The sequence below is a fragment of the Chaetodon auriga genome, chromosome 24, assembly GCF_051107435.1.
Source record: "Chaetodon auriga isolate fChaAug3 chromosome 24, fChaAug3.hap1, whole genome shotgun sequence".
Taxonomy (NCBI): Eukaryota; Metazoa; Chordata; class Actinopteri; order Chaetodontiformes; family Chaetodontidae; genus Chaetodon; species Chaetodon auriga.
The window spans coordinates 4,522,892-4,549,672 of record NC_135097.1 but is presented as its reverse complement, the minus strand read 5'-3'; the positions used below and the strand labels follow the sequence as shown (position 1 = coordinate 4,549,672).

Sequence of the window (26,781 nt, the reverse complement as noted above, 5' to 3'; positions counted from 1 at the left end):
GCATCTAGTCTCTGCTCTAAATATTAGAGAAGAGCGACCTCTGGTGGACGGAGTCACAAGGTTCATATTCTCAATAAATGGCACCATAACGTCTGAATATCCACGTGATTTCCCTGAATATGAGTCTGAGGACTTTTAATTAATCAAATAGCATGTACAACTGTTTCAATGTTAGTTTTAGTTTTTGTCTTTTGAGGCTCAAAATCATCAAATGAATGCTTACAGGGTTGTTGCTAACCCCTAAATCTCAAACAGTAGTACTTGTCCCTCTATGACACTGTTTTAGCTCCCGCAACTCTGGTGACAGTATTGTGAATAAGTAGGTTTAGTCTTGTACTTTCAATTTCCCAGACTGAGATGATTTTAATCTGCTGATTCCAGGACAGAGACATTTGGAAACACAGAGAACTTTACTTAAGATCTTATGCTCAAAAACTACAGTCAAGACAACATCAGACCTAGTTAAATAAGTTAATAAATATATAAAATTGAGTGCACAGAATATTGTAGGATTGGTTTAGTATTATTCTAGCATGGCAAAACGACATCCACCCCCACAGCTGGTGGTGCTACTGTACAAATCTTACCCCAACCATCTCTGCTCAGTATTACCTGTGTGCTTCCCACACCTCATTGTCTGCAACAGTTTTTAACCAAACAGGTAGCTGTAAAATGTGAACTTTAGCAGGTTACAATAAATTCAGAATAACAGGAAAAACAAGTTTCTTTAAATCGCTCTTGTTCTTAAAATGACCCCTAAACACGGCACATTTAATTCTTTTCTCAACTCTACAGCAACAGTAAAGACAAGAGAGAGAATGAAAGATCCTATTAACAAGGCTGCATGATGAAAAATAAAAAAAATAAATAAAAAGAGGTGTTACATCAAACCACTAAAACAACCCTGAGGAGGATGTTTGATGACCCACATGACATTTTGGTTGTGTTTTTAATCACAAAAACACACATCAAGCAAGACTAAAGAGGCTAAAGCCATGCTAGCCGCCCTGTGAAGGTCTACTTGAGCTAAATGCTCACACCAGCATGCTAACATGCTCAAAAGAACAATGCGGGCATGTTGATGTTTTTGGATGAGTTCATCATCTGGAGACCATGGGTGTCTTTAGAAAATGTCTCGGCAGTCCATCCTTTAGCTGTTAAGATATTTCGCCCTCTGGGGTCGACGGAACAACTGACATTAGCATGGCTAGCATGGCTAAAACCTGGCAGGCTATCTTAGTTAGTCTACGGTACCTTTGAGTCCATCATGTGGGACTAAAACTATTTTTTTTTAAGTCATGATTAAAGGGAAATTCCCACAGAGACATATATACCTAATCGCTTTGTTTTAAATGGCAACAAAGGTGGATTATCAACATAATTTGACAATTATGGTGCATCTCTGGGTGACCATGGCTAGCAGGTGTTTGAATCTCTATCCTGTCTGCTCTAATTTATTTTCCACTCTGCTCAATCAAACTTGTATTTTCTTTCTGGATATAAAAGTATGCACAGAACAGGGGGAAAGTAGCTTTAATATATCTTAGAAAATAACTTTTAAAACACACTTTTTAGACAGTTGACAGTGGCGAGAGGAAGCTATACATGAGACAAAGAACTTGTGTTCAAATGCAAAATGTCAAAGTGAAATTATATGCATTGGACTGTGAACATAGAGTTGGTCTTTTTGTGAAATCCATCTTAATGCAGATTGGTTAGCCAGTGTGATCTGATGTGTTTGCTTTGGTGGGAAACACAGTCACATCACTTAAACCAGGGCAAAAATTCAGCTTAAGAAAAGTCTGAATTATCTCAGGGAAAACAACACAACTAAACGATGTCTAGTCCTTCTGCTGCTCCAGGATCAGATCAGACAGCACGTTGATGTCCGTCTCTGCCGGGTTGCACTGCAGCACCAGCGCCACCATGTTGTCCTGACCCGCGAACACCTGACAGAGCTGCTCTCTCAGGTTGGCTGTTTCCTCTCGACTCCTGTCTGCGCCTGAAGCCCCTAACTGCCTGTGCTGGTGTCCCGCGTCCCATCCCTTTCCATGTCCCCGCCCTTTACCCCGGCTCCCTCCACATGCTCCATCCAGAGCGCCACCCAGAGTTCTGTCGCGGAAGTTCAGGACCTCCGTTTGGGAGCGTGGAGGTTTGGAGGAAGGGAAATTGGTGGCTATGCCGGCAAAAGAGTGGTTTCCTGGGTCAGGAGTCCTGAGAGGAAATAAAGAAATTACAACAGAGCATTACATAGAGTTATTTTCTTATGATATCCTAAGCTTCAAAAAAAAAAAAGTTTCTCAGCCACCCTGCAGAAAAAACAGCACAGGAGAGCTTGGATGAATTAAAAATATAAGTGTGTCTGTCTGTTAACACCTGTGCTCTGAGCGTAGGAAGTCATCCAGGTGAGGTCCTCCTCTGCCCAGAGGGTCGTCCGGCACCATGAAGTGGTCCCCAACGAACGTATACTGAAGAAGTCTGTGAAGACCAAACCAATATAATTAGTGGACTCGCCCTTAAAGCTCTTCTCATACAGGAGACTTAGATTATTGAAGATTTTCATTTAAATACTGTTAAGTTACTGCTAATGCAAACCAAACATTTCCTACTGCTGCTGCTTCACACTAAATTGGCAAAAGAAGCAGCCACGGTGAGCTACAGAACTGCACACCTCCAACTCCTCAGCGAAGTTGCTGGTTGATATGACACATTTCTGATTGAGGCAATGGAAGCGTTTGAATGATTTTTATACCTCTTTTTGATGATGTCCCTCCAAACAGTGGACTCATCTGAAAGGTCTCTCAGGTTGTCGTTAGTCACGATCACTCCATCCGTCTTCTGTGCGAGCTGCAGCATGAATCTGTGGCAACAGGCGAAAAGAGACATGAAAGGTCTCAAAGCGACCAACAGGAGTTTTGTGGCGACCCCCCAGTGGTGGTCTCAAAGCCCCAATTCAATACCACTGTACATACTGAGTCTAAGCAGGTGTTGAGCATACAGTGCATTCAGAGTGACATAATGAAGTATACTCAAGCCAGACAGAATATGTGCTAAATACAATCAACTTTGTGAGTGAGGTGTTGTTGCTCATTATTCTCCCATAATGCAATGCACAAGGGAAATGGAGGAGCTGCTCCCAGCTGCAAAATACTTGGAAAACAAGAGAATAAGCATCATTGTATTATTTAGTTTTTATCCCTTAGTATGAAATGGTAAAATATGTTAATAATTTTGGATACTGCTACAACAGTACACTATGATAATTGGTATGGTGAGCCTACTGCATAGAATTAGTTTAGTTTTGGGACACAGCTATACTGAATTTCACTTTGATTTTCGCATTTTTACAAACAAAAATGGTTTTGAAAGACGCTCCTGTATCATCCTGTAAAAATCATGAATATAGCAGTTTCATTTGCCTCACAGCCGCCCTCTGCTGAACATTTAACCGCTTCACTGGAGCAGTTTGCTCAGGAGCACACTGACAGCAGCTGAGGGAGGTGAGAGTGTTGCTCATTCACTTTCACACAGATTTCACCGCCAGCGAAACTTTCTGTTTATGCACTGGCATCTCTAATCTCTAGGGCCTCTGCTGCCACCTGCCATAGCAACACAGACACAAGATGTTTTTTAGCAGCAGGACAGTAACAGAGTCTGTGTACCTGTCGTCGTACGAGCTGATCCTCTTGCCCTGGACCTCTCTGGAGGGCGTGTAGGAGACCAGGCCCAGCTTCTGCAGCTCCCCTAGATAGTGCTGCTCTGAGAGGCAGGAACACACAACACTATGTTTAGACTCCACTGAAGGGAAAAACACACGCCCACACACTCATGTGTTTGCCAAATTCTGATTTGTTTCTGTGACTCAGAGTTAAATATAAGCAGTAACACATAACTGAGGTACCAAGAACTCTAATTCTAATATTTGTGAAAAAGGAAGGAAGCATTACGGATAAGTTTATATTACATGTATATTACAATTTGTAATTTATAGACGTGCCACATTTTCCCTTCTCAAATACAAAGAAACACTGTTTTCTTTGTTTTACAAGATTGTAAATTGATCATTTTGGGGTTTGGACTGTTGATCTGAAGACATCAACTTCATATTAACTTTGAAATGCTACACGGGGAACAGGAAGTGGTACCTTTGGTCTTGGGGTCGCTCTTCTGCCTCCACTGCGGCAGGAGGGCGCTGATGTTACGATGGCCTCGGTCCCAAAAGTGCTGGACGGCCAGAGCGATTCCTCGACAGGAGAAGAAGTGACCCAACCCGTGACTGCGGGAAAACAGTTTAAGCACGGTGACGTCTATCAAGTTGAAACCTACTTTTACAAAACCATGAAGAACACAATCCTGCTATGAACCTTCAGTTTTCCCACTATGGACTGCCATTCTCACCTCATGGCCACGTTGCTCCCGTCGATGATGATCGTCCTCAGCTTCGGGTCTCCGGGCTGGTCTGTTAGCTGAAGGTTGAAGGAAATCTGCAGGCCTTCCAGGAAACGCTGCTCCCCTGTCACTACCACTGAAGAGGCGGCCATGAAGCCCCGTTTGTCCCTCACCCTGGTGGGAGACGAGTCTTTCCCTGTGAAGATGGGGGGCTGAGAGGCTTGGAGTGCTCGTTTCAAGGAGTTAGAAGACTTTGGATTTAAGACGTTGTCTTGGGTTGGGTGATTTTCTTTTGAGGTGGGTGGATTAGGCCAGTAGCTGGTTTGGCCATATTGTGTGTTGGATTGGAAATTGGTGTGTGGAGGACCTAAGGATGAGGAATAAGTAGGCATGGGTGGCCCTTTGACTTCAGGAAGGATGACTTGGTTTGGGGTTTGTGACTTTGTGGAAGGCTGGTGTCGCTTTGGCTGTGAGGTGTATTGATTTGTTGCGGGCTGCTGGGGATTAATAGTCCAATGTAACAAATCTGGATCTGCAACAGGTGCAGTTACGTTTGGCATGACTACCCACCCTTTATCATCAGATTCTTTCTTTTCTGCAGGTATGAAAAGCTCGATTTCTCCTCTTGCTTCGACCTCTGCTGGTCCAGCTTTTGGTCCTCCTTTCTCCAGCACCACATCATCCATCTCTCTCGGTCCCTCCTTAAGGGTGTCAGTATCTTTGCTCCCGTCTCTCTGCAGCTCCAGGAGCAGCTGGTGGGTGGATCGGTCAGGCAACATGTTGTAGACTTTGGCTACTTTCTGCTCCATGTACCCGCAGCTGGCTGCAGCTTTCTTCATCACTCCCAAGACAAAGTCTTCCTCGTGTCCTTCCTCCTTTTCCTCGGCACTACCCTCTCCCTCAAAATGCCTTGTACTTTGAGGGAGAGGGTTTGTACTTCCTGTCGCTCCATCCCCCTCTCCTTCAGAAACATGTCCCACCTCTCCATTATTACTTATCACTTTATGTCCTCCTGCTGCCATTTCTTCATCTTCTCTGTGCTCCGTCTCGCAAGGTCGGTTCCTCTCGCTCTGATTCAAGGCAATACCATCTTGATTTTTCTGGTCTTGGCCAAGCTGAACTCTCTGCTCCCGGTCACTGCGATCTTGCTCCTGTTGAACCAAGTCCAGTATCTGCGAGGCCTCTTTGGGTCCCGTTCGGGCAAGGACTCGTCGCACAACGTTCTCCGTGTACCCCATGGCTGTGAAGAACTTCAAAAGAAGCAAAAACTGCAGCTCCTGCTCCTCTTCCTGCCCTACTCCCTGTGTCACTTTAGTTCTTAATGTTGCCACTTGCTCCAGCTGCTCCTCTTCTCCCACCTCCTGAGGAGCACGCATGAGTCTTTCCTCAGCACCCTCTGCTCTCCCTCGGGCACCTGCAGCAGTGGAGAACGACTGGGAGAAGGAGTCTTTGGTTGCAGAGTCTTTCCCTGCACCTGCCGTCATCCCTTCGACCCACCGATCAGTAGTGCTGTCCCATCTACCCTCTGCACCTCCGTGTGATCTTGCCCCAGCATGTCCATCTGTCAGTACCAGCCTGGGGTTTGATCCAAGGCCTGATTCTTTCACCAAATCCAGCAGGATCTCCTTCACTGACCCCGGTAACACCAGTAGATCCAAGACGTGCCTGTCCTCCCATTTCTCCACTAGAGTTTTAAAGGCCCGGCGTGAATCCAGAGACTCGCCCAAGCCTCTGTCCCCAATCTCAGAGCGTCTGGACTGTGTGCCCTCATACCTCTCCACCAGGTCTGTAATAAGGGAGTAGGCTCGCACCACCGGCTCTGCAAGACCTGATATAAGCAAGAATCCTGTGGAGCCAACCTGGTGAGAGGCAAACACAATGACATTAATCTGAGGCCAAATAAAAATGCAAGTGGCTGTTCAGACCAAAAGCAGTTAAACAATGCAAACAGCTTTACACATTCAAGTATCTGAGAGACATGAAATACCAGCCTAGAGGGTCTGATTAGCCTTAGTCAGAGGACTGACTTTTCCCACAGGGGTTAAGTTGGTCGTGACCTAAAAATGACTAAAACTTTCACACATACAGTATTAACACATACAGGTGGCACGGTGGCACAGTGGCACGGTGGCAACACTGTCGCCTCACAGCAAGAAGGTCCCGGGTTCGAATCTCGCTGCGGGCACCGGGCACCATGCCTTCGGTGCCTGCTGCTCGAGGAGGGCCTTTCTGTGTGGAGTTTGCATGTTCTCCCCGTGTTCACCTGGGGTATCCTCCGTAAAAATATACCCCCACTAAAAGAAGATCACCATGTGACCAATGGTGATGCAGAAGAATGGGTACTATCAAGGAAAACTACCCGACAATGTGATAAACAAAGTTTGAGGAGCATGTCTTCTTTGAAATACACTTAAACTGATGAGGCATTTCCAAGAAACTTGTAGCAATGACTAGCAACTAATAGTGAAAAGAAAACTGGCAAACGTAATGAAATTTCCCTGAGTTGTATATTTGCGTTTTTACTGAAACATGTTAATAATAGGTTAAAAATTCCCGGTCACAACAGCACAGTGTTACACTACAGTGTTACTTCATACGGGGTGTGACACATTTTATATGATGGCATAACAGTGATATTGACTAATAGTGTAATTTCTTGCCAGAATAACAAGAATGCAATCTGAAGATGTCATATTATTAGTCAATATCATCATGCCATCACCAGTCAATATTGCACACTGGTATGAAATACCAAGACACTTGTGCTGGTGGGGGATTTGTTCAGAGACGGAAGTGAGTGATGGTTCATCATAATACTGCACATATGATTGATGTCACAGGAAGGATGTGAGGGGTTAGAAATGTATTAATTCCTTAAATATGAGGGAGCTTATTATATCATTCTGGTATGTGAAGACATGAATTAATGAGGAATTACATTTGTCTTGCTTCATCTAAATCTCACTTTTGTACTGTCTAACGTCTCCTGAAAGGCCCTCATTTGATATTGACATATAGTTATTTGATTTGTAAGTGGGCTACCTCTAGATCTAAATGAAGGTCCGTAATAAAGACATCTCCAAAACTTGCCTGAGAATCATCATGTTTTTACTCTTTCTTCAATATCAAAGTTACCCAGTGATAGTTGTCTGTACAGCCAGGTGTTCACTGCAAACAGGAAGTGCTCGAAGCTAATTCGGCATACTTTTAATATGTTAGCAAGTAGAAGCAAAAAAGCAGGTCAAGCTGTAGCGAACGGCTGAATGATTCACAGTCAGACTGTGAAAACCCCTACTCTGTTCAGCATGTGTACTGTTATTGTTTTTGCTGTGAAATAGGTCATTGTAGGTCACATGTTTAATATTCTATCAATAGGGTAAGTATCCCAGCATTTTTTTTTTGTACTCACTGTTTCACATTATCACGTATCATGTTATTTGCTAACCTTTCTCCATGTGGAGGTGTCTGAGGAAGCGCACCAGGCTTGATATTTACCTCTCTTTGTACACGTATTGCATATCGCATATTCTCACTTCTCAGCTTCTGACGGCTCTCCTTCTTTATTCTGCGTGACTAAAGAAAAAAAGTTCCCATCCTAACGCCCCCTTTGTGACCTTCCCTTTTTGTAAATTTAAACAGCATGAATGTAGTCTAAACAAAGACCCAGAATGCAACACTCACCACTATATGTGCTGACGTGCTTCTTATCAGGCAGTCCATGAACAGTCCTCTGGCTCCACAGAAGACACAATGAAGGACACCGGGATAAGACACCTCCTGCTGCTCCTCCTGGTTCACAACTCCTTTCACAAACAACTACAAGACAAACATTTGACTGTTCTATTATTACTGTAGTAGTGGTGAAAACACTGCAGTAGTAGACAAAATCTAAATAACATGAGTGTATTTAGGGAAAAGAAATCAAACTAACATGATGATGTAGCACAACGGTGTTTGAACCTGTGGCCCACTGATGAAAGTATTGCAATATCTATATATCTGGAGTATTATGAACTGGGTGTCTGTGGTGACATTAGTGGAACTGCATTAAGCTACTACTGCAGCAACGCCACATTAAATTTCACCGGCAGAACCCACATTGACTTTTATCATGAAGCAGTCACAGGAAATGCAACGTTAGTCAGACAGCTCTGCGGTTAAAGCTATCGTCAATCAAAAATGCATCTACAAAACACAGACACCACTCGTTTTCGACCTTTTCTGACAGCGGATCAGTTTGAAATATTGCAGGGGGCAATGGAACAAGAACAATCAGCTATGGTGGGCTGTTAGACGAAGAGCTGCAGGCTGCACCCCTCCAACTTCTCAATGAGGTAACAAACTACTTTCAGTTTCACTGTGATGACTGCAGCACGACATTGGATCGTGATTCCTCACAGAATGATGGAAAAAGGCCAATTATCGCTTGACTTCTTTATTAATATAACATTAGTTTAATTTGCTGCCCCCAGAATCACATGAAGTCTTGTATTAAACCACATTTGCTGTAACCAAATCAACCAGGACTGAAATCTTTGAGCTCGCCACTTCAAGAATAACTTTTTATTGTCAAAAGGCTACAATACCTTCTGAACAAGGTGACCTGGTTTACGTATTTATCTAGATTTCAGTGCTGCAGCTCTAAAGGATAAGTTCGCTGTCTGCCTTAAAACTCATGTGCACGTTGGGAACAGGTTTTGCTTACTGTAAATATTCCTGTCGTTCATACAGATCATTAAAAAATCCCTTCTTGACATGCTTACAATAAAAGTGATCCACAGTTCTTCTTTCATGCAAAAATGTACTGAAAAGATAACATGAGGCTTTGGCTAAATGAGTTAGACAAATCAAGTGGGTATCTTCCAGCTTACTGAGTCTATTTAGAGTAAAACTCCCTCTTTGTGTTACTGTCCCAAAACTGCAGCTCAACAGGAAAACACTGTCCGTGGAAACACAAAGGGAATTTTATGTAAAATCTCTGAGATAATCTGTCTATCTGCGAATGTATTACTTGTACCAGTGGTGAGGAGATTGTTTTAGAGGGATGACAGATAAAATCCTTCAAAATAAAATACGTTTAAAGTTGTGGCTCTGCCAAGCTGAGTTGTGTCTGCTACAATGGCTCACAGCGTGCCTTACATTTAGACCTCATATGTGTACTTGACGATCATGTGATTTCTAGTTTTTATTGCTTTGTTTTTACACAAGGACACGTTGCTCACCGCAGCACTCACGAAGTGACCAAGCATAAAAAACCCTCCGCAGTTCAGTTTTAAGTCATCTGCTTGCATTTGTGAGTTAATTCATTTGAGCTGTCAATCATTCTGAGAACGTGCCAGCGGGTTGATCACATATTTTGACCGAAACCCGACATTTAAAAACCCTTGTTGAGTCATTTCCCAGGAAAACCGCCTCACATGTCGGTGCACTGCAGACAAATGCTGCCGGGAATGACAACAGCAACTTCACTGGTAAGCAACTTTTCCAAATTACACACAATCAGGACTAAAGCTATAAAAACAAGGACATCGTGTCTTACTTTGGCCGCTTTCACACTGTTGCTCTGCCCTTGCAGTTTCAGCCATATCTGCCCGTTGTTGCCATGAGACAAATCGTCCGCCCCGATGCTAAACGTCACCCCGAAGATCCGCTCCACGGTGCTGTGCAGGGAGGTCAGAGATCCCCGCAGCATCCCGGCACACGCAAACTCATCCACCACCTCCGGTCCTCCTCCTCCTCCTCCGCCTCCATCACTTCTCTCTCCGTCCATCCTTTGCTCTTAAATCGGTGTCAAAGAGCTGAACATACTGTGAAAAAACACATCAAGCATTACGGCAAAGCATCATCATCATGGAACTTCTAGCAATGACTGATAATAATAATAACTTTATTTAAACTTCTAAAAACAAAGTGTTTGATGTGGGTTCAACCAGGATAACAACACTTCAGGACTGCAATGAAAAACAAACGCAGTAATAATGAAGCCATTGTTACAGAGTGACAGCGACGTGTTCAATAACAGCATGTGTGGGTGGTGCTGCAGAGACCTACTGCACTTATTTAGCCTGCATTTACAGGACTTACAGTATCTATGGAAGGAACTGTGTATTACGTACTCTCTCTTTTATTATGTTAACACTAGAGTCAAATCTATAGCCTTTATCCTTCCTCGCTCTCCTTTCTCACAGTATCACAGGACGACTGCGCTCTCTGGGAAGGATTCTTGTCCTTCTAAGTCTGTTCGATGATATTTCAATACATATGCATGGACGCACATGGCGCACAAGTTCAAGTTTTCCTGTGCATACTACATATTTCCATATCTTTCCAGCGGAAGCAATCTTCATCTGTAAAACATTAACAATGTGCAAATGCATGTTTGACACATCTCATACTTTGCACCTGTGTTCAAAACCTGTTTTAAGTAAAAGCACAGCAGTGTTATCAGTGGTAAATGTACACATTCTGCAGAAAAAAGGCCCCTGTGACTGATGTGTTCTCCAATATAACGTTATGAGACGGTTCATTCTGACGCATCGAGCCGTAAGCAGCATTTTACTATTAGTTTTAGCTATTCTATATGCAGTTAGCTTGGACGGTGAGCAAATCTGAGGTGTTAAATGTGGCAAGAAAGAAGAAAAAACAAAGCTGTGCCACACAAATCTATTTTTAAACTTATCAATATATAGTTTTACCTCTTTGTGCCTTGAACAGGTATTCAAATAAAACCATCTGGGAAGTTTAGAAGGGAGATCTCTGATTTACAGCCCACAGATAACAGATCAGAGACGTGACGCTGGACGGGATCGTAAGCCAAACTGGTTGGAAAAGCCTGAAAATGAACACATGAAATAAGTTTGCAATGTTTTTGCTTTGCAATACAGATTTTTCAATCAGCTGGGATTGTTGGATTTCAATGTTATTGTACTTTTACCCTATGAAGCGTAAGTGCAAACACTGTTGACTATAATTTGTTTGAACATGGATTCATAGTTTTTGCCCAACAAATTGTTCCCCCAGTAAACAATAAACACTTCAACACTAACAATACATTACATTTTACAGGTTAATCACATGATTTAAGGTAACCTTGACCTGAAAAATAACTATACTTGTCAGATTGATGTAGCAGAGGAAAAAGTAGAATATTTCCCTCTGGAACATAATGAAGTAGAAGTATAAAGTAGCATAAAATGGAAACATTCCAGTAAAGTAAAGTATCTCTCCACCAGTTTGTACCTGAAGTCCACTGAACTCCAGCGTGTACAGGCTGTTTACACCCTGTTATTAATTCACAGGCATATTATCTGCAGCTTGTCTGACTGTTGGATTGCTGTGCTATCATTTGTTTGCGTTCAACAAGCCTCCCTCTCTCTATTTCTGCAGCTAACCCAGTGGCAAAGCACTTCCAAGGCGCACAGAACGAAATTAAATAGCCAGCTTACGAAATGTGGCCTATTACCGTATAATTTGGCAGCTGTGCGCGTGTTGTGAAACACAACTTGGACGCGTTTTGGGTTTTTTTTTTTTTTAACAAAGACGGAGCAGGAAACAGACAAAACGCTGGTCGCGACAGAAAATACGCGGAGAGAAATCAATGAAAATGTGAAAAAAAGCAGCGGTTTTCTGCCTCGAGCTCTTACGTGAGGTCGATCGCTCTGCGCCCGAGTCAAAGTTTCGTTTCCAGCGGGCTGCAGCGGAGGCGACGCAGGCTTCCGCAACCGTCCGATAGCATCTATCCGTCCGAAGTTCAGCACATGCTGGAAAGTCTCCAAACGATCGCCCCTCGGAGGCTTGAAAACCAGCCTGGAAGAGCCGACCCTGCTCCCGCTGCTGCTGCTGCTGGGGCGGGATGAGGAAGTCTGCTGGAAACCCCGAAGAAGACAAAACCGAAACTAACCGAGGCAGATAACGTCTGGCTTGGCTGCGACGACTGCGGAGTCGCTGTGGTCCACCCAGAAATATTATTCTTAAACATCCCATAAAGTCAAAATGTGCCCGAGATCTTCACACGGTGGTCCCGTTTAAAGAAGCCTCATCAAACGATTGTTAAAGCGAATAATGACACCTGAGGAGGTAAAAGGTGCGCAGTTACAGCCTCTGTTTTTCATAGATTTCTGTGTGTCAGAGTCAGACAGGAGATAAAGGGGATTTCCACTGACGTCAGAAGCGGGGTTTTTCTTTCTTTCTTTTTTTGTTGTTGTTAACTCTTGCTTGACAGTGACTGACGGGCTTTAAAGAGCACACTGTGGAACACTTCACATTTCCGTCTACACATCTGCCACCCCAGAACACATGATCTGTTTACAAAGCGGTTTCACAACCTCCATCCTAAAGGAGTCCCAGACAGGAAGAGAGGTGTTAGCGTTAGCACTGCGTCCTGGCTTTGTTGGGGTTTAGTGGATAAATGATGAACTTTGCTTCAAGTTGTGGCGTTTAAAGGACGAGTCTGGGAATATTCTGTGTTTTTCAGTCTATCTACAAGTCCAAAAACCATCCGTTAATTCAACCAATCTGTGAAGCTGTTTAGAAATAAACATCAATGAGCCACACTGTCATGAACGTGGGCTGTATTCATCCGCGGCTGAAAATAGTCCCAACGAATTCACTGATTATTCTTATCAGAAGCAGAATAGATTTACTGCCAAGCTGACATCCATCACGGACAGCCCCCTCCCACCCCCTACATGAGACGTAGCAGCAGCAGACTGATGCATCCACCCAGTAAGAAACAATGCTACAGCTGCTACTGCATTATTTAACAGGGCACTGTGTTGATACTGTTTCCCATCACAGCATCACAAACCTACTACTGTTATTTATGCTAACATACAGCGATTGCATCTTGTGCATTATTACACATTTTTTCCTGTGTTGTATATTCTTTCTACTTCTACTACTTCTACATTCTGCTGCTATCGAAAGTGAGACTGGGCCAAAGGTGAATACTGATGGGAGTGTGCTTTGATTAAAGCTCCACATTGGCAGGTGTGATTTCTGTTTCTGATCATCTCGGCTTATTGTGCACTGTTTTGGTGAATCACAATAGACCTCCCACATCAGACTCTGGTGACTACTCATCATGACTACTGGTAATTACAGGATGGGTGGCAACCCTATCAGCGAACACACACCCTCTGATTCCTTATCATGTGATTGTAAATACTTAAAAAAGACTTTAATCTACTCAAGAGATTACATTAGGTTTCATATAAGTCACTATATTTGCAATATAGTAATTACTTATGAGAGTCAGGGTCAGGTTTACCCTTTGGGGGTAAAAATGGTCTGTGGGCCGCAGTTCAGCCCTTCCTCAGACTTGTTGCAGTCTCAGTAACCAGTCTACACCTGCATACGACCGTGCTCCACCCAGGTTTGCTGTACGCCAGTTTGGTTGTGATAATTCTCTGATTAAACAGGTTTCAATAAAGGTTAAAGGTTGCACACTGAATGCAACGTGGTGCAGCACAACACCATCACCAACTTTGACCTCAGTGCTAAAACGTATGATTTTGTACTTATGATATTGAATCAACACCTGTGAGACAGAGTTGGTCACAAACTGAACATCAGACGCATCATTTGAGTGGACTAAATGACAGAACGGTTATTGCATTGTGTAATCCTGACTCAGTGTTAGTCAGTGATTTTATATAAACCACCCATTTACTGTAAATCATTTTGCAGACTGCGCCCTCTGCTGGCAACAATCAGAACACTCTTTACGGTCTTTTCAAGATCATTTTTGATGGAAACATTTGTATAATTTTGGCATTAAAGTTTAGTGTCATGGTGGACTAGTGGTCTAAGATGAGCACCTAACCACAACTTCCCCGGTTTGAATCCCACTGCCATCTTTCGCTTCCCTCATATACGACTGTGTGCTTCTTGACTATCAAATAAGGACATAAAAAGTCGCTTTAAAAATGACATGACCACAAGAAAACAAGAAAATCGGCTGCAGAATTGTTACATTTTTCTTTCCAAATATGAGCCTGGGACAAAATAGAGCTTAACTACTACACAAGCTTCCTTAATGAAGCAATATCAATCACAATAAAGGATATTTTAAATCATATGACCAAAAATAAAACCCCACTCATAAATGAAAACACATCGACATAAGAGTCCATTAAATCTGACGAGGAATAGGGGCTGGCATCGCACGCACTTGCCTGTTCGCTGAGCAGTCCAGAAGCAGAAGTAAATTAGAGATTCATGGGATACCTTGTTTCACTTCTGCTTTCGCCCCTTTAGGTGGAACAAGAGCTGCCGCTGTGAGTAGAAAGTCTCTGAATGAGCAGGAGGGTTTTTACACTCTTTTACCTCGCTCAGTACGGTTGAATGATGAGGAAGAAGAGTTTATCCCTGAGGGTGAGTGGTTTCCCGTATTGAATAATCACCTTGATATTCTTATTTGTGTTTTAAGCCTCAGTGTGTGTCATATGATGTTGTCATAGTTTTGAGTGGTATTTACCTTTTAGCCCATATTATCCTTTGAAACGCATTAAGTAATCTGTTGTGGTAAGCTCATAGTTTGTGGGTAAGTCTTCAGCAGGTGGAGAAAATAGCAGGAAGATATAAAAGAGTCGAATCAACACAATGTGAAGAAAAAGTGAACGTTATCTGCTTCATACAGGTAGTAATTATGTTGGGAACAGTGTATTTTTGCCTTTAACAGGTGTACTTATTATTTTGTCCACACCCTGGGCTTTCCTGTTCGTGTAAGGTACCCTGAACAACAAAGCTTGTGGTTTCCTGTGGTGTGTGTTGCTGTTGCTGAGTTTAAGAGTAAAACAGACGTACCTCTGTGTGAAAAAAAAACAGGCCTTAGAAAAGACACCCAGGCTCCTCGGAAGGCACTTATTTCCTTTTATTTGATGAGTTAAGAGTCAATGTGGACAGGAAAAATTGAATATTTATCACCCTGACAGACTCTGCTACTGTTAAGTGTAGTTCATTTGTATTTACTTCCTGATTGATCAGATCGAAAGAGCTACAGCATGACATGTCGGAAGGGGAGATGAGAAGGACTTTTAAACCTTTATTTGAAGAGAAAAGGCAAATAATGTGAGTATTTCCTGTTTTTCTCTGTTTTATCAGTGGAATATCAGTCACAAAAAAGCGATTTGAAGACGTCGGTATGGGATCTGGGAAATTCTGAGGAGCATTTTTCACTACTTTCTGTCATTTTTACAAACTAAACAATCGATTCTTCAAAAAAATAATCAGGTACAGTATAATACAGTATAATTTAGAGTTATATAGGAAATGAAAATAAATGGTACTTAACTACATACATGATACGAGATCATATAGGAACACAATACAGATTCATTTGTGTAGGAAAATCAGGTTAGTAAACATTTTTGATTAATATTTGCACTCGTTAATATAGAAAGGGGCACCAACCTTCATCAGATCAGAAGGATTTTATTTATTCTTTTTTTAATGCTTATTTAATAATAATTAATTAATTAATGGTAGATCAGTCTCATCATCTGAAGTGTAAGGTGTCGATACAGTGATTGTCTATTTCCAGCTCAGAAGGACACTGTCTGACAACCACGTAAGTGAAAAGCATTATTTATTTGGCACGATAATGAGAATGGATATGAATAATGAATGATATGATGAATGGTATGTATTATATGTCATACAAACAACATAATGAAGAAGCTATAGCAGGGTAATAAAATGAATGAGTTTGGCGATAGTTAGAAGCAGTTTTGAAGAGAATGAGAATGCAAATGTAGTTTTAATTTCCTGAATTAATGTCTAAGCGAGTCTAATGAGAGTTGAGATTGTTATAGCCTACGACATCAACTCTTATCAAATGCAGCGTGGAGGATGCCTACTTGTGTGCCAGCGGTGCTCCAATGACGGATTGTCCTGAACTAATCCAAATGGACCCCGGCTGTCGCTCATTGCTCCGATCTGCACTGCGGTCCAATGGGAAGAACCAGTTGAGCCGCGGTGTTGAGAGCCATTGGCGTCCTTTGGCATCGGTTACAGAAGGGGAGCGACTCTTTCAGTGGCTATTTGACCCAGACAGATGGGTTGAGGCTGGCTGCAGGATTTTGGTCCAAAGAGGCTGATGATCGTATGGCAAAACTTCACGGTTAATAATAAAGTGGAAAATACTTCCGATGGCCGGTTGAAAAAATCTACAAAAATATCATTACATGATTGCCTTAACGGTTAAAGAAAAGAAGAGTTCGGCTTCAACTTTGAAAAAGTTATGTGGTTTAACGTGGTGAGTAAAAGTAGACAAAAGATTACAATAATGCGCCAATAGGTGGGAAAAAGACAAACGACCAATGAAAAAATGAAGTTACAAGAAGACTGAAAGAAGAACTAAACGGAACAAAGACTGAGAAAGAACTAAAAAGGACGCAGGGCTCTTGTTCTCATACATTGGTAATGTCTGAAATTCAAAGCCAATTCTCAATAGTATTTGAGATTATTGCTTGTTTAGGATGAAAAATAACATACAGTTTTAACTGTAACTCATTATTCTAAGTCTTTTTAAAAATGATACACTAGCCGGGCTTTAACAATAATCTTTCTAAAAACTCATGAAGTCAAATCAGTGCCGCATGATCCACCCAAAGACAACAAAGGAGCTTGATAGAATCTTGCTGTTTTGGTTTTATGGCCCACAACTTCCCCGTTTTGGTTCACTCTCACCACTCTTCTTCTTCCAGTGAGAAAACTCAAAACAGAGCTCAGACAATACTGGAGTTAAATTCAACTTGTCTCCAAATGACAAGTAAGCCACAAACAAGATCGCAATGCCAACTTAAAAGGTGATATGTGGTGTTGAGTTTACAGCTTTGTACTTTGTGCTGTACTCTTTGTACTGCCTCCTTCTAGAGGTCAAATAAATAACAGAAGTTTTGTTCCAAACTGACTTGATCTTAAGCACATTCTTGTGCCTGTTAGCAGAAATGAAAATAGGAAAAATTTTGCGAGTAATATGTTTCACGAGTGAGATCCTCTTGATTATATTTTAGAGCACTCTTCGTGCCTGTTGAGGGTTTAATTGTCATGAATAATTTCCTCCTGCAGTGAACTATGGCACTGTCCAGCTATCCACCTCCTTTGTTGATTGAAGACTCCAGCCTGATTGACTGGAAGGTGATCGGCTCTGGGGGATTTGGACAAATCTACAAAGCCAGGCATCAGAAGTGGTGCTGCGATGTGGCCATTAAACTGCTTCATTATGATGACGGGTAAGTGGTTACAAAGACTTTCTGTTTCTGCAGTTAAAAGAGGTTGTGAATCACTCGTGATGTAAACACATGCAGGACCAGCACATCTTTGCTGCGTGAGATTGAAATGATGCGTCAAGGAAGCAGCCCGTACGTTATTCAGGTCCTCGGGGTCTTCAGGGGTCGACTGCCCTCCACTGGCTTGTCAGCACACCTCGGTCTGGTCATGGAGGTCATGGAGAGGGGATCACTGGCCTCCCTACAGGTAACCAGTGGTGGAGTAAAAGTCTTGCATTTTGCCATCATTATACACTGTTGGCTAGCTTGATCATTCTTAATAAACTGTGGAAATATAAAGTACCTCAGAATTGGGCTCAAGTACTACTTGAGTAAATGTATTTAGCTAATTCTGCTGTACTTTCTTTTGACCCCACATCAATCTTCAATCATACAACTAAAACGACTAAATTTTCCAATCAGCTCACATTTTTAATGTTAGCATTAGCTTATGCTAGTTATATATGGCAATGATTTCAGCGGACAAAATTACAGTCGTTAGCTAGAAATTAGATTGCTGCTTTGTTTACTTCTATGTTTTTTTCATTTTCACAAATGCAAAAACTACAGCTGTGCTGTTAGCTTGACATGCATAGCAACAGTAACAGGGTTTAGGTGGGGTTTAGCCACCTAAACCTAACACCTGAGAGCTCATGTCATTACTATCAACTTTACTTAGCATGTAATGCTAATAAGAAAATGCTAGCATGCTAACATGTCAGTGCTGAACAGGGCATTATTACTAGCTAAACATCAGCATGTTAGCATCGTCACTGTCAGCATGGTAGCGTGCTTATGTTAGCATGTTAGCACAGAGCAGTTAGCATGGCTATATGTATGTATGTTGGTAGGTAAATTAACATAATCATGAACAATACAGATACCTACTTCCAACTTTCATACACTCTTCTCTTTATGTCTTTCTTTCTGTATGTGTCACCACTATTTGTACGATCTGTTCTTTGCCCAACTATGGAAAAAATTTTTACATTTCTCTATCAGGACACCTTATGCGGGACTCCACCCTGGCCACTGGTCTTCAGACTGGCTCACCAAGTGGCTCTGGGTATAAACTTCCTCCACAGTCTGTCCCCTGCCATGCTCCACCTGGACCTGAAGCCTAACAATGTGCTGCTGGACTCCTATCTCAATGCCAAGGTTTGTAAGTTTTGCAACATCACTAACAGCTTGAATATTTGTCAAATTTGACATCTTGAAATGTCTTCTTTTATCTTAGTGACAGTCCAGATACAAAGGGGACACAGTTTACTATCACATGAGACAAAGAAAAACAGCAAAATCAGCAAATCCTCACTGTTGAAAAGCTGAACCAGAGAATATTTGGTGTCTTTGCTTGGAAAATGGCTCAAATGATAAAGCACTTCTTTTTCTGGAACTGCCTAAAAAAGGACAAATATGACCAAAAATACATTTTCTCTGAATTTGTTTACACGCTTCAGTTTCAGTTCAGTGTTTTTGGGTAGCTGGGTTTCTTCTGAGCACCCTGGTTTCTTTCCACATGTAACCTAAGTTGACCGGAGATGCTAATTTGCCTGCAGTTGTGAATGTAAATGTGAGTGACTCTCTGAGCACCCCTGCTGGTTCCCTGCTTTCTGTCATATCATGGGATTCCCACCAGCTGTACCACGAGTCTGAATACATTTCAAAGGGTGCAGACAACAGCCAATAAACAGACATTATGTATTCTAGTTTTGTTTTATTATGCACAATTAATCTTTGTAGAACGTGTTTGTCATCTACCATTTTTGTGCCATCATTGACCTTTGTGCTCTGCCCTCGCTTACCACTTCCTTCCTCTCGATGCTAACTTTCTTCTCTTTCCCCCTCCTCTCCAGCTAACAGATTTTGGCCTTGCCCGATATTACCACAGCGTCTCGCGGGTTTCCAAGAAAGACAGCGAAGAGGAAGGGGGGACGCTCAGCTACATGCCACCGGAGGCGTTTGACGTGTCGTACAGCCCTACCCGGGCCTCTGATATCTACAGGTACAAGACCACTTAACCAGCACTTGGCTAGTAGTATTTTATTAACATATAATAAAGAATATTGACACCAAGTTTTAGATTGACAGGCTTTACATGACTTAACTTTCATTAAAAGGAATATACATTTAAATAATTGTGATAATAAACTTAAGCGCTTCTGCACTCGTGTGATAAAGGTTCTGTCTTGGCATGTGCTCAAAGTATCAGTGGCACGGCCCTCTAATGCTTTCGGATGAGTTCACAGACGAGTGTACGCTAAAAGCATTTGCTGTAACTGATCAGACTTCCCGGTAGTCACCTGACTTCATCATAAACTGCACCCAAATGCTGAACACCTCCCTCTGGACTCCAGATATTCTGGCACTGACATTATTGCTGTCACTGAATGTCCCAATTCTCACATGAGAATCAGTTCACAGATGAAAAACAAACACTTGCCAAGTACTAAAGTGTTAATCCTGGCTTGTAACTCTCTCTGTCTTTCAGCTATGGTATACTCTTGTGGTCCATTGTCACGGGGAAGCAGCCATATCCAAGTAAGTGACTTTGGTGTCTATCTGTCCCTTCACACTGCCTTTCTTAGCCTCTCTCTCACGCTCTAAGCTCAAAACAACCTCTGCCTTTCTCTTTGTTTTTATTTGAGTGAGAGCCATGGGTTATTTTTTGGCATAATGAAACATGGTGGAAGAATGGCAGGAATTCTTTTGGGTGACCACACCTCGCTTTTGTTTTCTTGGCTCTGAACCGTGGAATGTTTGCACACGTGACCCGAGCTTTGTGCTGAAATGTAACGGAGTACATTTACTCAAGCTCTGTACTTCGGTAAATATTTGAGGTACTTGTACTTATTCTGACTCTTCTCTTTTAATTTTTTCTCCTCCACAACACCTTTCACTTTACACATTGTCATTTAATCTGTTGTTACTATACAACACATTGATTGATGTGGCTTTTAAGTGCCTACATATAAAGAAATATCTAAATGTAAGCAAGGCTCTGGGTTCATTTTTAACAGGGCATATATAGTCTCCCTAACCTCAAGGCCACTCTGACACCCTGTTTGATCCATCCTCCACTGTAGATGCAATGTCCAGCATAGTGCGGTTGCGCATCCCGCAGGGAGACCGTCCATCCCTGGATGAGATCAGGATCCAGGCTGCAGGGCGTGCAGGGTTGACTGGACTGATGAACCTCATGGAGAGATGCTGGGAAGCAAAACCCAACCAGAGGCCCTCCTCCCATGGTGAGAAAGCGCCTTCATTTACCATGAAAACCATTTGTACAGACATTCATGTTCCCCCAGCATGACTTTGGTGACCCCCTGACTTTTCCTCAAGCGCCACATTGTGCTTCATATTTTGATTCTGAGGTCTAAAACCAGTCTGACTGAAACTCTGAATCAAAACAGTAAATTATACGTTTATTAGTTTGAGTCCTGCCTCTAATGTTACATCTATGTTGTTTGCAGAGTGCACAACTGAGACAGAAGAACTGTATAAGATGCACAAACATGCAATCCTTGACGCAGTCCATAAAGTGCTGAAGAAACTGGTAAAGAACAAATCTTTTCATAAACACTCAAGTCAAGTTGAGATGCTGGAAAATTTTTTTACATGATGCAGCAATTTGTTTTGTACGTCACTGCCTGACTCTCTCTTTCTCTTCCTCTTTCCAGCATGAAAAGGAAGAAGAATCTATAACAGAACAGGTTCAGAGGGTTGAGATCACTCAGGCTTCAGGTCTGTTGTTGACATTTTAATAATGTCTTTTCATGTTTTTACATGCTTACTCACCATCTTGCCCAAGAGTTAGAAGAAAAGATAGATACCACTCTCATGTCTGTACGCTACCTCTGAGGCGACAGCCAGCTGACGGTTAGCTTAATGTTAGTTTAGCAGAAAAACTGAAAACGACTAACAAGGTCTATCCAAAGGCAACAAAAACACCTGCCAGCACCTATAAATCTCACAGATTAACATGCTGTACCTTGTTTGCTTAAATGGCAAAGAGCCAGGCTAGCTGTTTCCCCCTGCTTCCAGTATTTATGCTAGCTGCTGACTAGCTGCTGGCTTGCTCTAAAATTGTATTTCTCTTAAAGACCAGTGAGCAGTATTTGGAAATTTGCTTAATTGCTGTCTTTTTTTGTTGAATGAGAAGGTTGAGAGAACTCTAATGTGAAGGTACAACCGGGACACACTTAGCTTAGCATAAAGATTGGAAAAAGGGTAAACAGTTAGCCTGACTCTGTCCAGAGTTCAAAAATCCCCCTACCAGCACCTTCAAAGATTGACTCATTATCACATTATATCTCCTTGTTTAACCAGGCCAGGTGTTTCCCTTTGTTTCCAATCGTTATGCTAAGCTAACTGGTTGCTAGCTGTGGCTCATTATTTAGCATACAGATTTTTTGTTAAACTGTGGAAAATTATAGTACAATAGTACAATACTTATTAAAAAGGGTCATTCACCAGCTTTTTTGCAACTTTGAGGTGCATCTCATAGTCAAGTCTTCATGGGCTAGTCATGGGAACTGGGGTCAAGATTATTTTGTCAAAAATACTATTTCCAAGGTCAAGGAGCAGTTTGACTGAGTTTTGTTTCTTTTGCAGTGAGAACCAGAGTTGCAGCAGTAAATGTTGATTATGTACCGACAGGGCGCCCGCCAATTCAGGTGAGATTCAGATAATACAAATCGTTACTAATTACTTCTTGTCTTTAACACTTGGGAAATGTATAAATTAGCTCTATAGAAAGGTTAAATTCCAAAATACTATCAAGGCATCCTTCGTGGAGAACAGACAACACAACTGACTCATGTTGTGGTCTGTGAGATACTCTTTCTTTCTTTCTTTTTTTTTTTGTTTTTTTGCCACAAATTGGTCAATGCTGTGGTGTTTGCTTCTTGCTGCCATGGGCAAATATTAGATGCATCACTTCCTGCTGCACCAGGGGAATTTTCACAGCAAAGTGTCGAACACAGCAAATGTAAAAGCCTTGACGGAGTGTATATAGTTTGGACCAAGGTTGAGCAATCGGTGACATAATGGAAATATGAATGTAATCAAGATTAAGAGTTTCATAACGTATAGTAATTTTTTTCAAATAATACACATTTCTCATATTGGAAAGAATATGTACACTGAATATGTAGCCGTAGCCAGCAGGCAGTTAACTTAGCTTAGCATAAAGACTAGCTAGCCTGGCTCTGTCTAATGGTAACAAGAAAGTACTCCTCCCAGCCAAGAAATAGTCTGGTCCATAACCTCTTGTAGAATGTAGAATTGCCGTTTTTATGTTTCAGTTTTCATACAGATTCAACAATCAAAATGTTAATAATCGAGCTTCAGAGGTGCTGGTAGGCTAATTTTGTTACCTTCAGACAGGCTAGCTTCTTCCTCCCATTGTCAGTCTTTATGCTAAGCTAAGTTAACTGGCTGTTGGCCTTTTAAGAAAAATCCACTGTGCTTTTACGGGAAGTGTGGAGACTTTATGTGATTACAGTAGTTAAAGTAGATATTTTTGCATTGGAAAAAAACATGGTAATATACATGTTACTGTCATTTTAGAATAATTCATGGCAAGCGACTTTTTACACCAGCTCAGTGTATCAAACTGGCTTAAAAAATATACTGAAACCTACTACCTAGTAGAGTCAAGCCTTCTAAAAGTATCAATAAACTGCCTAATACACTGTCACTCTTTCTCCTAACCAGTCTTTGAGAGGGATTCACTTATTTTGAACCGGTTTTAATCTCTTTTTTCTTTCATTTAGAGGTTCAAACAGACACTCGTAGGAGTTATCATATCATTTGAGGCCACCCATTTGATGCAAACAACCAACAGACAGAACTTTACTTCCTTTTGTTGCAGGAAATGGCTGGTGGTTGGCCTGAATGTTCAAACAACAAAACAAGAGCTAAAGGTAAAGGGGAAGTTGGTACTGAAGCTGCATTGAAACCACTACAGAGTACACATACAAACAAACCATCTTTCATGGCTGCATGTTTTCAGACAAATGCCTTCCCTTACAGATCTGCCTCCACCTCGACCTGCAAGTGTGGTTGACCTTGACCTGGGCCGCCCATCGACAGACCATAAAGTGAAAGTGTCCTCGGTTTACCCAATTCAATCATCATCACCATTTATTTCGACCGGGAAGCCACCTCAAGGCAGAACAACACAAATTTCCCAGCAGGCTCTTAGGCAACGCCTGATTTCACAGTACCACGTGGGTTTTTTACTTTAAATCACTGCATTTAAGATTTGATCCACACTGAGAGAGATCTAGAACTCTTTATACTGCATTTAGAATACAGTATATTTCCTTTACCAAAGGGTATTTGAAAAATTAGGGTTGTACTACATATTCATCTGAATAGACACATTATATTTTTCCCTTAAATGGAATTAGGTGCCATTTTTGGTACTTGGTGTCCAAGATAATCGATTCACTTATTTCAACAGCTTTTCTCTCTTTTCATTTTTGTTTCTGCAGCGTCAGTCTTCCAGCCCTGACACCTTCCTCTGCCATCCTCCGCCCTCTGCACGCAGTGTCCACATCCACCTGAGCCACGTGACTGGATTTCAGCATGGCGACAACAACACCATGCACATCTACACTGCAGACCCCGTGGAGAGGAAACGGCACCCAACAGCGCCATCTACCGTCAACCTCCCGCTGCCGCATTCAGGAAGCAGGAGGGACAAGATGGGGGGAGCTGGCTGAGTTCACATTGAGTTCTCTAATTTTCTTCTACAGTTCTCAATGCTTGGTTTTCCCTTTCTTGCACAACAGGAAGATCATGTTTTGTAAGAGAAGCTGCCTGTATGAAGGCACAGCTGCGTTTTTCTTTTAATCTTTTCAGTTTTTGCTTCTCAAATCTGGACAGGATTCAGATATTGATTTCAGTACATGCAAGCTTTATTATGCTTTGGTATTTTTTTCTTTATCAGTCTTTATTTATTTAGCTTCTTTTGTCAAAACATTTTAGACCCATGAGCAAAACTTCACACCTCCCTTTTGCTCCGTCAGCAGTATAAATATGAGCCAATGCTGGTCATATGGTTTTGCTTTTCCACCAACTGTGGTCAACAGATATCCACAGTCACAGTGCCAGCTCACCATCAGGTGCCAAGAAATGCCTTAACAGCATACTGACTATTAATCAAAACAGGTTGATATGAAGTCTAACCTCTTCAGAAATAATTAGCCTGAATGTCAGGTGCACGTATGACGAGTGATAGATATTTAGAAGCTCCTTCTTTTTCCTTATAGTGGAATCTCCACCTGTTTGGTATGTCATAGAGGTTAAAACAAACAAGAATAATTTACTTGCAGTTTTTGAAAAATATCAAACTCAAAAGGTTGAATTTCAGCAGAAGTGTGGACACAGTGATGCACAAGACATCCAGAGTTCTGCAGCTGATGCAATGGTGCTGCCACGAAGAGTTGGCATCTTGAATACTCGGTAGAAGCATGACGTAGCTTCAATGAAGTGTTGGAACAAGCATGTATGAAGTATTTATGTGATGTTGTTAAAATAATTGCTTTATCTTAAAGGATAATGGCCTTATGCTATGTTTTTGTTACTGTCAACAAATCCCATAAAAAGACCAAAACCAACAATGTGTTAGTCCATCTCTCAAGACTTTATGACTTCCCTCCTCGTGTGACTCTCAGTCCCAAACTCAGTGACTCCTAATGAAGACATAAGTCTTAAAAAACAGCTTGTGAATTTTATTAATTAAAAAAAGGCTTATGAATTTCCCGAAACACTTGGGCTCTGTTGTTTCTAACAAGTGTTAATCAAACAGGAGTAAATCATGCATTTGTTCGGGACTATTTTCAGTGGCGGATTAACACACAATGACGGTGAATGTGGGATTGACAAATGAATAGTGACAGCGATGCTTAAAGGGAATCAATCTAAACACTGATGGTGTCATTTGCTGTTTTTCTCTGTTTTTATACCTTTGTAGACTCAGTATATTCAAGTTTTGGACTGATTGATTGAACGATCCGTCATTTGCTGGACTTTCACAGAGCAGCAACAAATTGCTAAGGGTCAATATTTGTGATAATCGCGTTGTTGTTTAAGTTGTTTCTTAAGCAAAAATGTAAAACAAATCTCTGGTTCTCGCTCCTCAAATGTGGGTGTTTGCACTTTTTCACTATTCTATATCTTTGCAAACTGAATATCAAAGAGGTCACCTTGGACTCTGGAATAATGTGATGGACTTTTTTCACTGCTTTCTGATGTTTTATAGTCTGACTGAGTCATTGATTACACAATAAAACAAGTTCATACTGAAAGCAGTCATTTGTCATATTATGAAAATATGAAAAATCCTAAAACAGTCCTTGTATCTTTAAACAGACATATCAGTTCCTGAGAAGATGGTCCAGCGAAAATACTTATGCACTTGCTTTTTATCCACCTCCATTTTAGTACAATCCCTCAATTCCTCTTTATTTTATTTCTTTTTTTTTTTGGTGGTCAGTTTGGTGCTATGCGGTGTTTGTGCTCCGTCCTGTCAGGTGTGGGCGGTAACTTTCCTCCGGCTGTCTGTTGATGAACTTTGAGCGTCTGCAGGTGGCGCTGCTGTTTCTCTTTCCAGCTGTGGACTCTTTAATTGACACCCATGTCATCTATTTATTTCAAATAAATCACTTCTGTTGCTGCTGAAATAATTCATCACTTTCAATTCACCAGAAAAAACTTAAATTGTTTTCTTATTAAATGCATGTTTTCTGAACTTCAAAAAGCTGTGTTTGTTACATGCTGTTTATCTAATTTTGGAGCCACAGCCTTCACATTGTTTTGTACTCCAGACACGAATCTCTAAAGTGCTAACACAGGCCTCTGCTGTGCACCAGGGCGTTGAGACTAATCGGTTGTGACGGTCCAGTGTGAACTCTGCAGGTTTCTGGCACCGGATCTCTTCCTTCACTGCCAATCCTCCATCTGCCACCGGATGCACTGCAGAGAGATGCACGGCCGCTGTGCGTCAGCAGGACGAGAACTTCACTCAAGGATATATGTATAATTTAAGTTTTTTTTCCAATAGTGCTGCAATTTTGATGCTTAAATGACTCACACTCATGATGCTGTATGT

At 41.7% G+C, this 26,781-nt stretch overlaps 2 protein-coding genes across 5 annotated transcripts; one reads left to right on the top strand and one right to left on the bottom strand.

The window, feature by feature from the left end:
* Positions 1-113: 113 nt before the first annotated feature.
* khnyn (KH and NYN domain containing) lies at positions 114-12,166 on the bottom strand. Of its 4 annotated transcripts, XR_013076630.1 has the most exons (11): positions 12,033-12,166; positions 11,085-11,221; positions 9,929-10,196; positions 8,071-8,205; positions 4,399-6,248; positions 4,146-4,276; positions 3,663-3,759; positions 2,753-2,860; positions 2,377-2,478; positions 1,335-2,214; positions 114-1,174 (listed from the first exon to the last, which is right to left on the bottom strand). XR_013076630.1 is itself a non-coding variant. In XM_076724566.1 (10 exons), exons 3-10 carry the CDS (start codon positions 10,157-10,159, stop codon positions 1,842-1,844), a joined length of 3,027 nt encoding a protein of 1,008 aa, XP_076580681.1. In that variant the 5' UTR covers positions 10,160-10,196; positions 11,085-11,221; positions 12,033-12,166; the 3' UTR covers positions 114-1,841. The 4 variants fall into 4 exon arrangements, 3 of the variants coding, with proteins under 3 accessions (XP_076580681.1, XP_076580683.1, XP_076580682.1); XM_076724566.1 differs by having other exon boundaries at positions 114-2,214; XM_076724568.1 differs by lacking the exon at positions 12,033-12,166 and adding an exon at positions 11,852-11,942 and having other exon boundaries at positions 114-2,214.
* A 216-nt stretch (positions 12,167-12,382) lies between these two features.
* On the top strand, positions 12,383-25,390 carry ripk3 (receptor-interacting serine-threonine kinase 3). Its single transcript, XM_076724590.1, has 15 exons — positions 12,383-12,472; positions 14,647-14,763; positions 15,493-15,621; positions 17,461-17,624; positions 17,700-17,868; positions 18,663-18,818; positions 19,517-19,665; positions 20,152-20,201; positions 20,747-20,908; positions 21,134-21,216; positions 21,341-21,404; positions 22,275-22,336; positions 23,536-23,587; positions 23,697-23,893; positions 24,161-25,390. Exons 4-15 carry the CDS (start codon positions 17,467-17,469, stop codon positions 24,389-24,391), a joined length of 1,533 nt encoding a protein of 510 aa, XP_076580705.1. The 5' UTR covers positions 12,383-12,472; positions 14,647-14,763; positions 15,493-15,621; positions 17,461-17,466; the 3' UTR covers positions 24,392-25,390.
* The last annotated feature ends 1,391 nt before the right edge of the window (positions 25,391-26,781 follow it).

Excerpts from the sequence above, each read along its gene's own strand:
- ripk3 (XM_076724590.1), top strand. The coding sequence starts at position 17,467 with ATGGCACTGTCCAGCTATCCACCTCCTTTGTTGATTGAAGACTCCAGC. Across the intron at positions 19,666-20,151 it reads CGGGCCTCTGATATCTACAG|CTATGGTATACTCTTGTGGT; the intron begins GTACAAGACCAC and ends TCTGTCTTTCAG. Across the intron at positions 21,217-21,340 it reads ATAAAGTGCTGAAGAAACTG|CATGAAAAGGAAGAAGAATC; the intron begins GTAAAGAACAAA and ends TCCTCTTTCCAG.
- khnyn (XM_076724566.1), bottom strand. The coding sequence starts at position 10,159 with ATGGACGGAGAGAGAAGTGATGGAGGCGGAGGAGGAGGAGGAGGACCG. Across the intron at positions 4,277-4,398 it reads GGGAGCAACGTGGCCATGAG|TCACGGGTTGGGTCACTTCT; the intron begins GTGAGAATGGCA and ends GTTTTCCCGCAG. Across the intron at positions 2,215-2,376 it reads TTCCTACGCTCAGAGCACAG|GACTCCTGACCCAGGAAACC; the intron begins GTGTTAACAGAC and ends ATTTCCTCTCAG.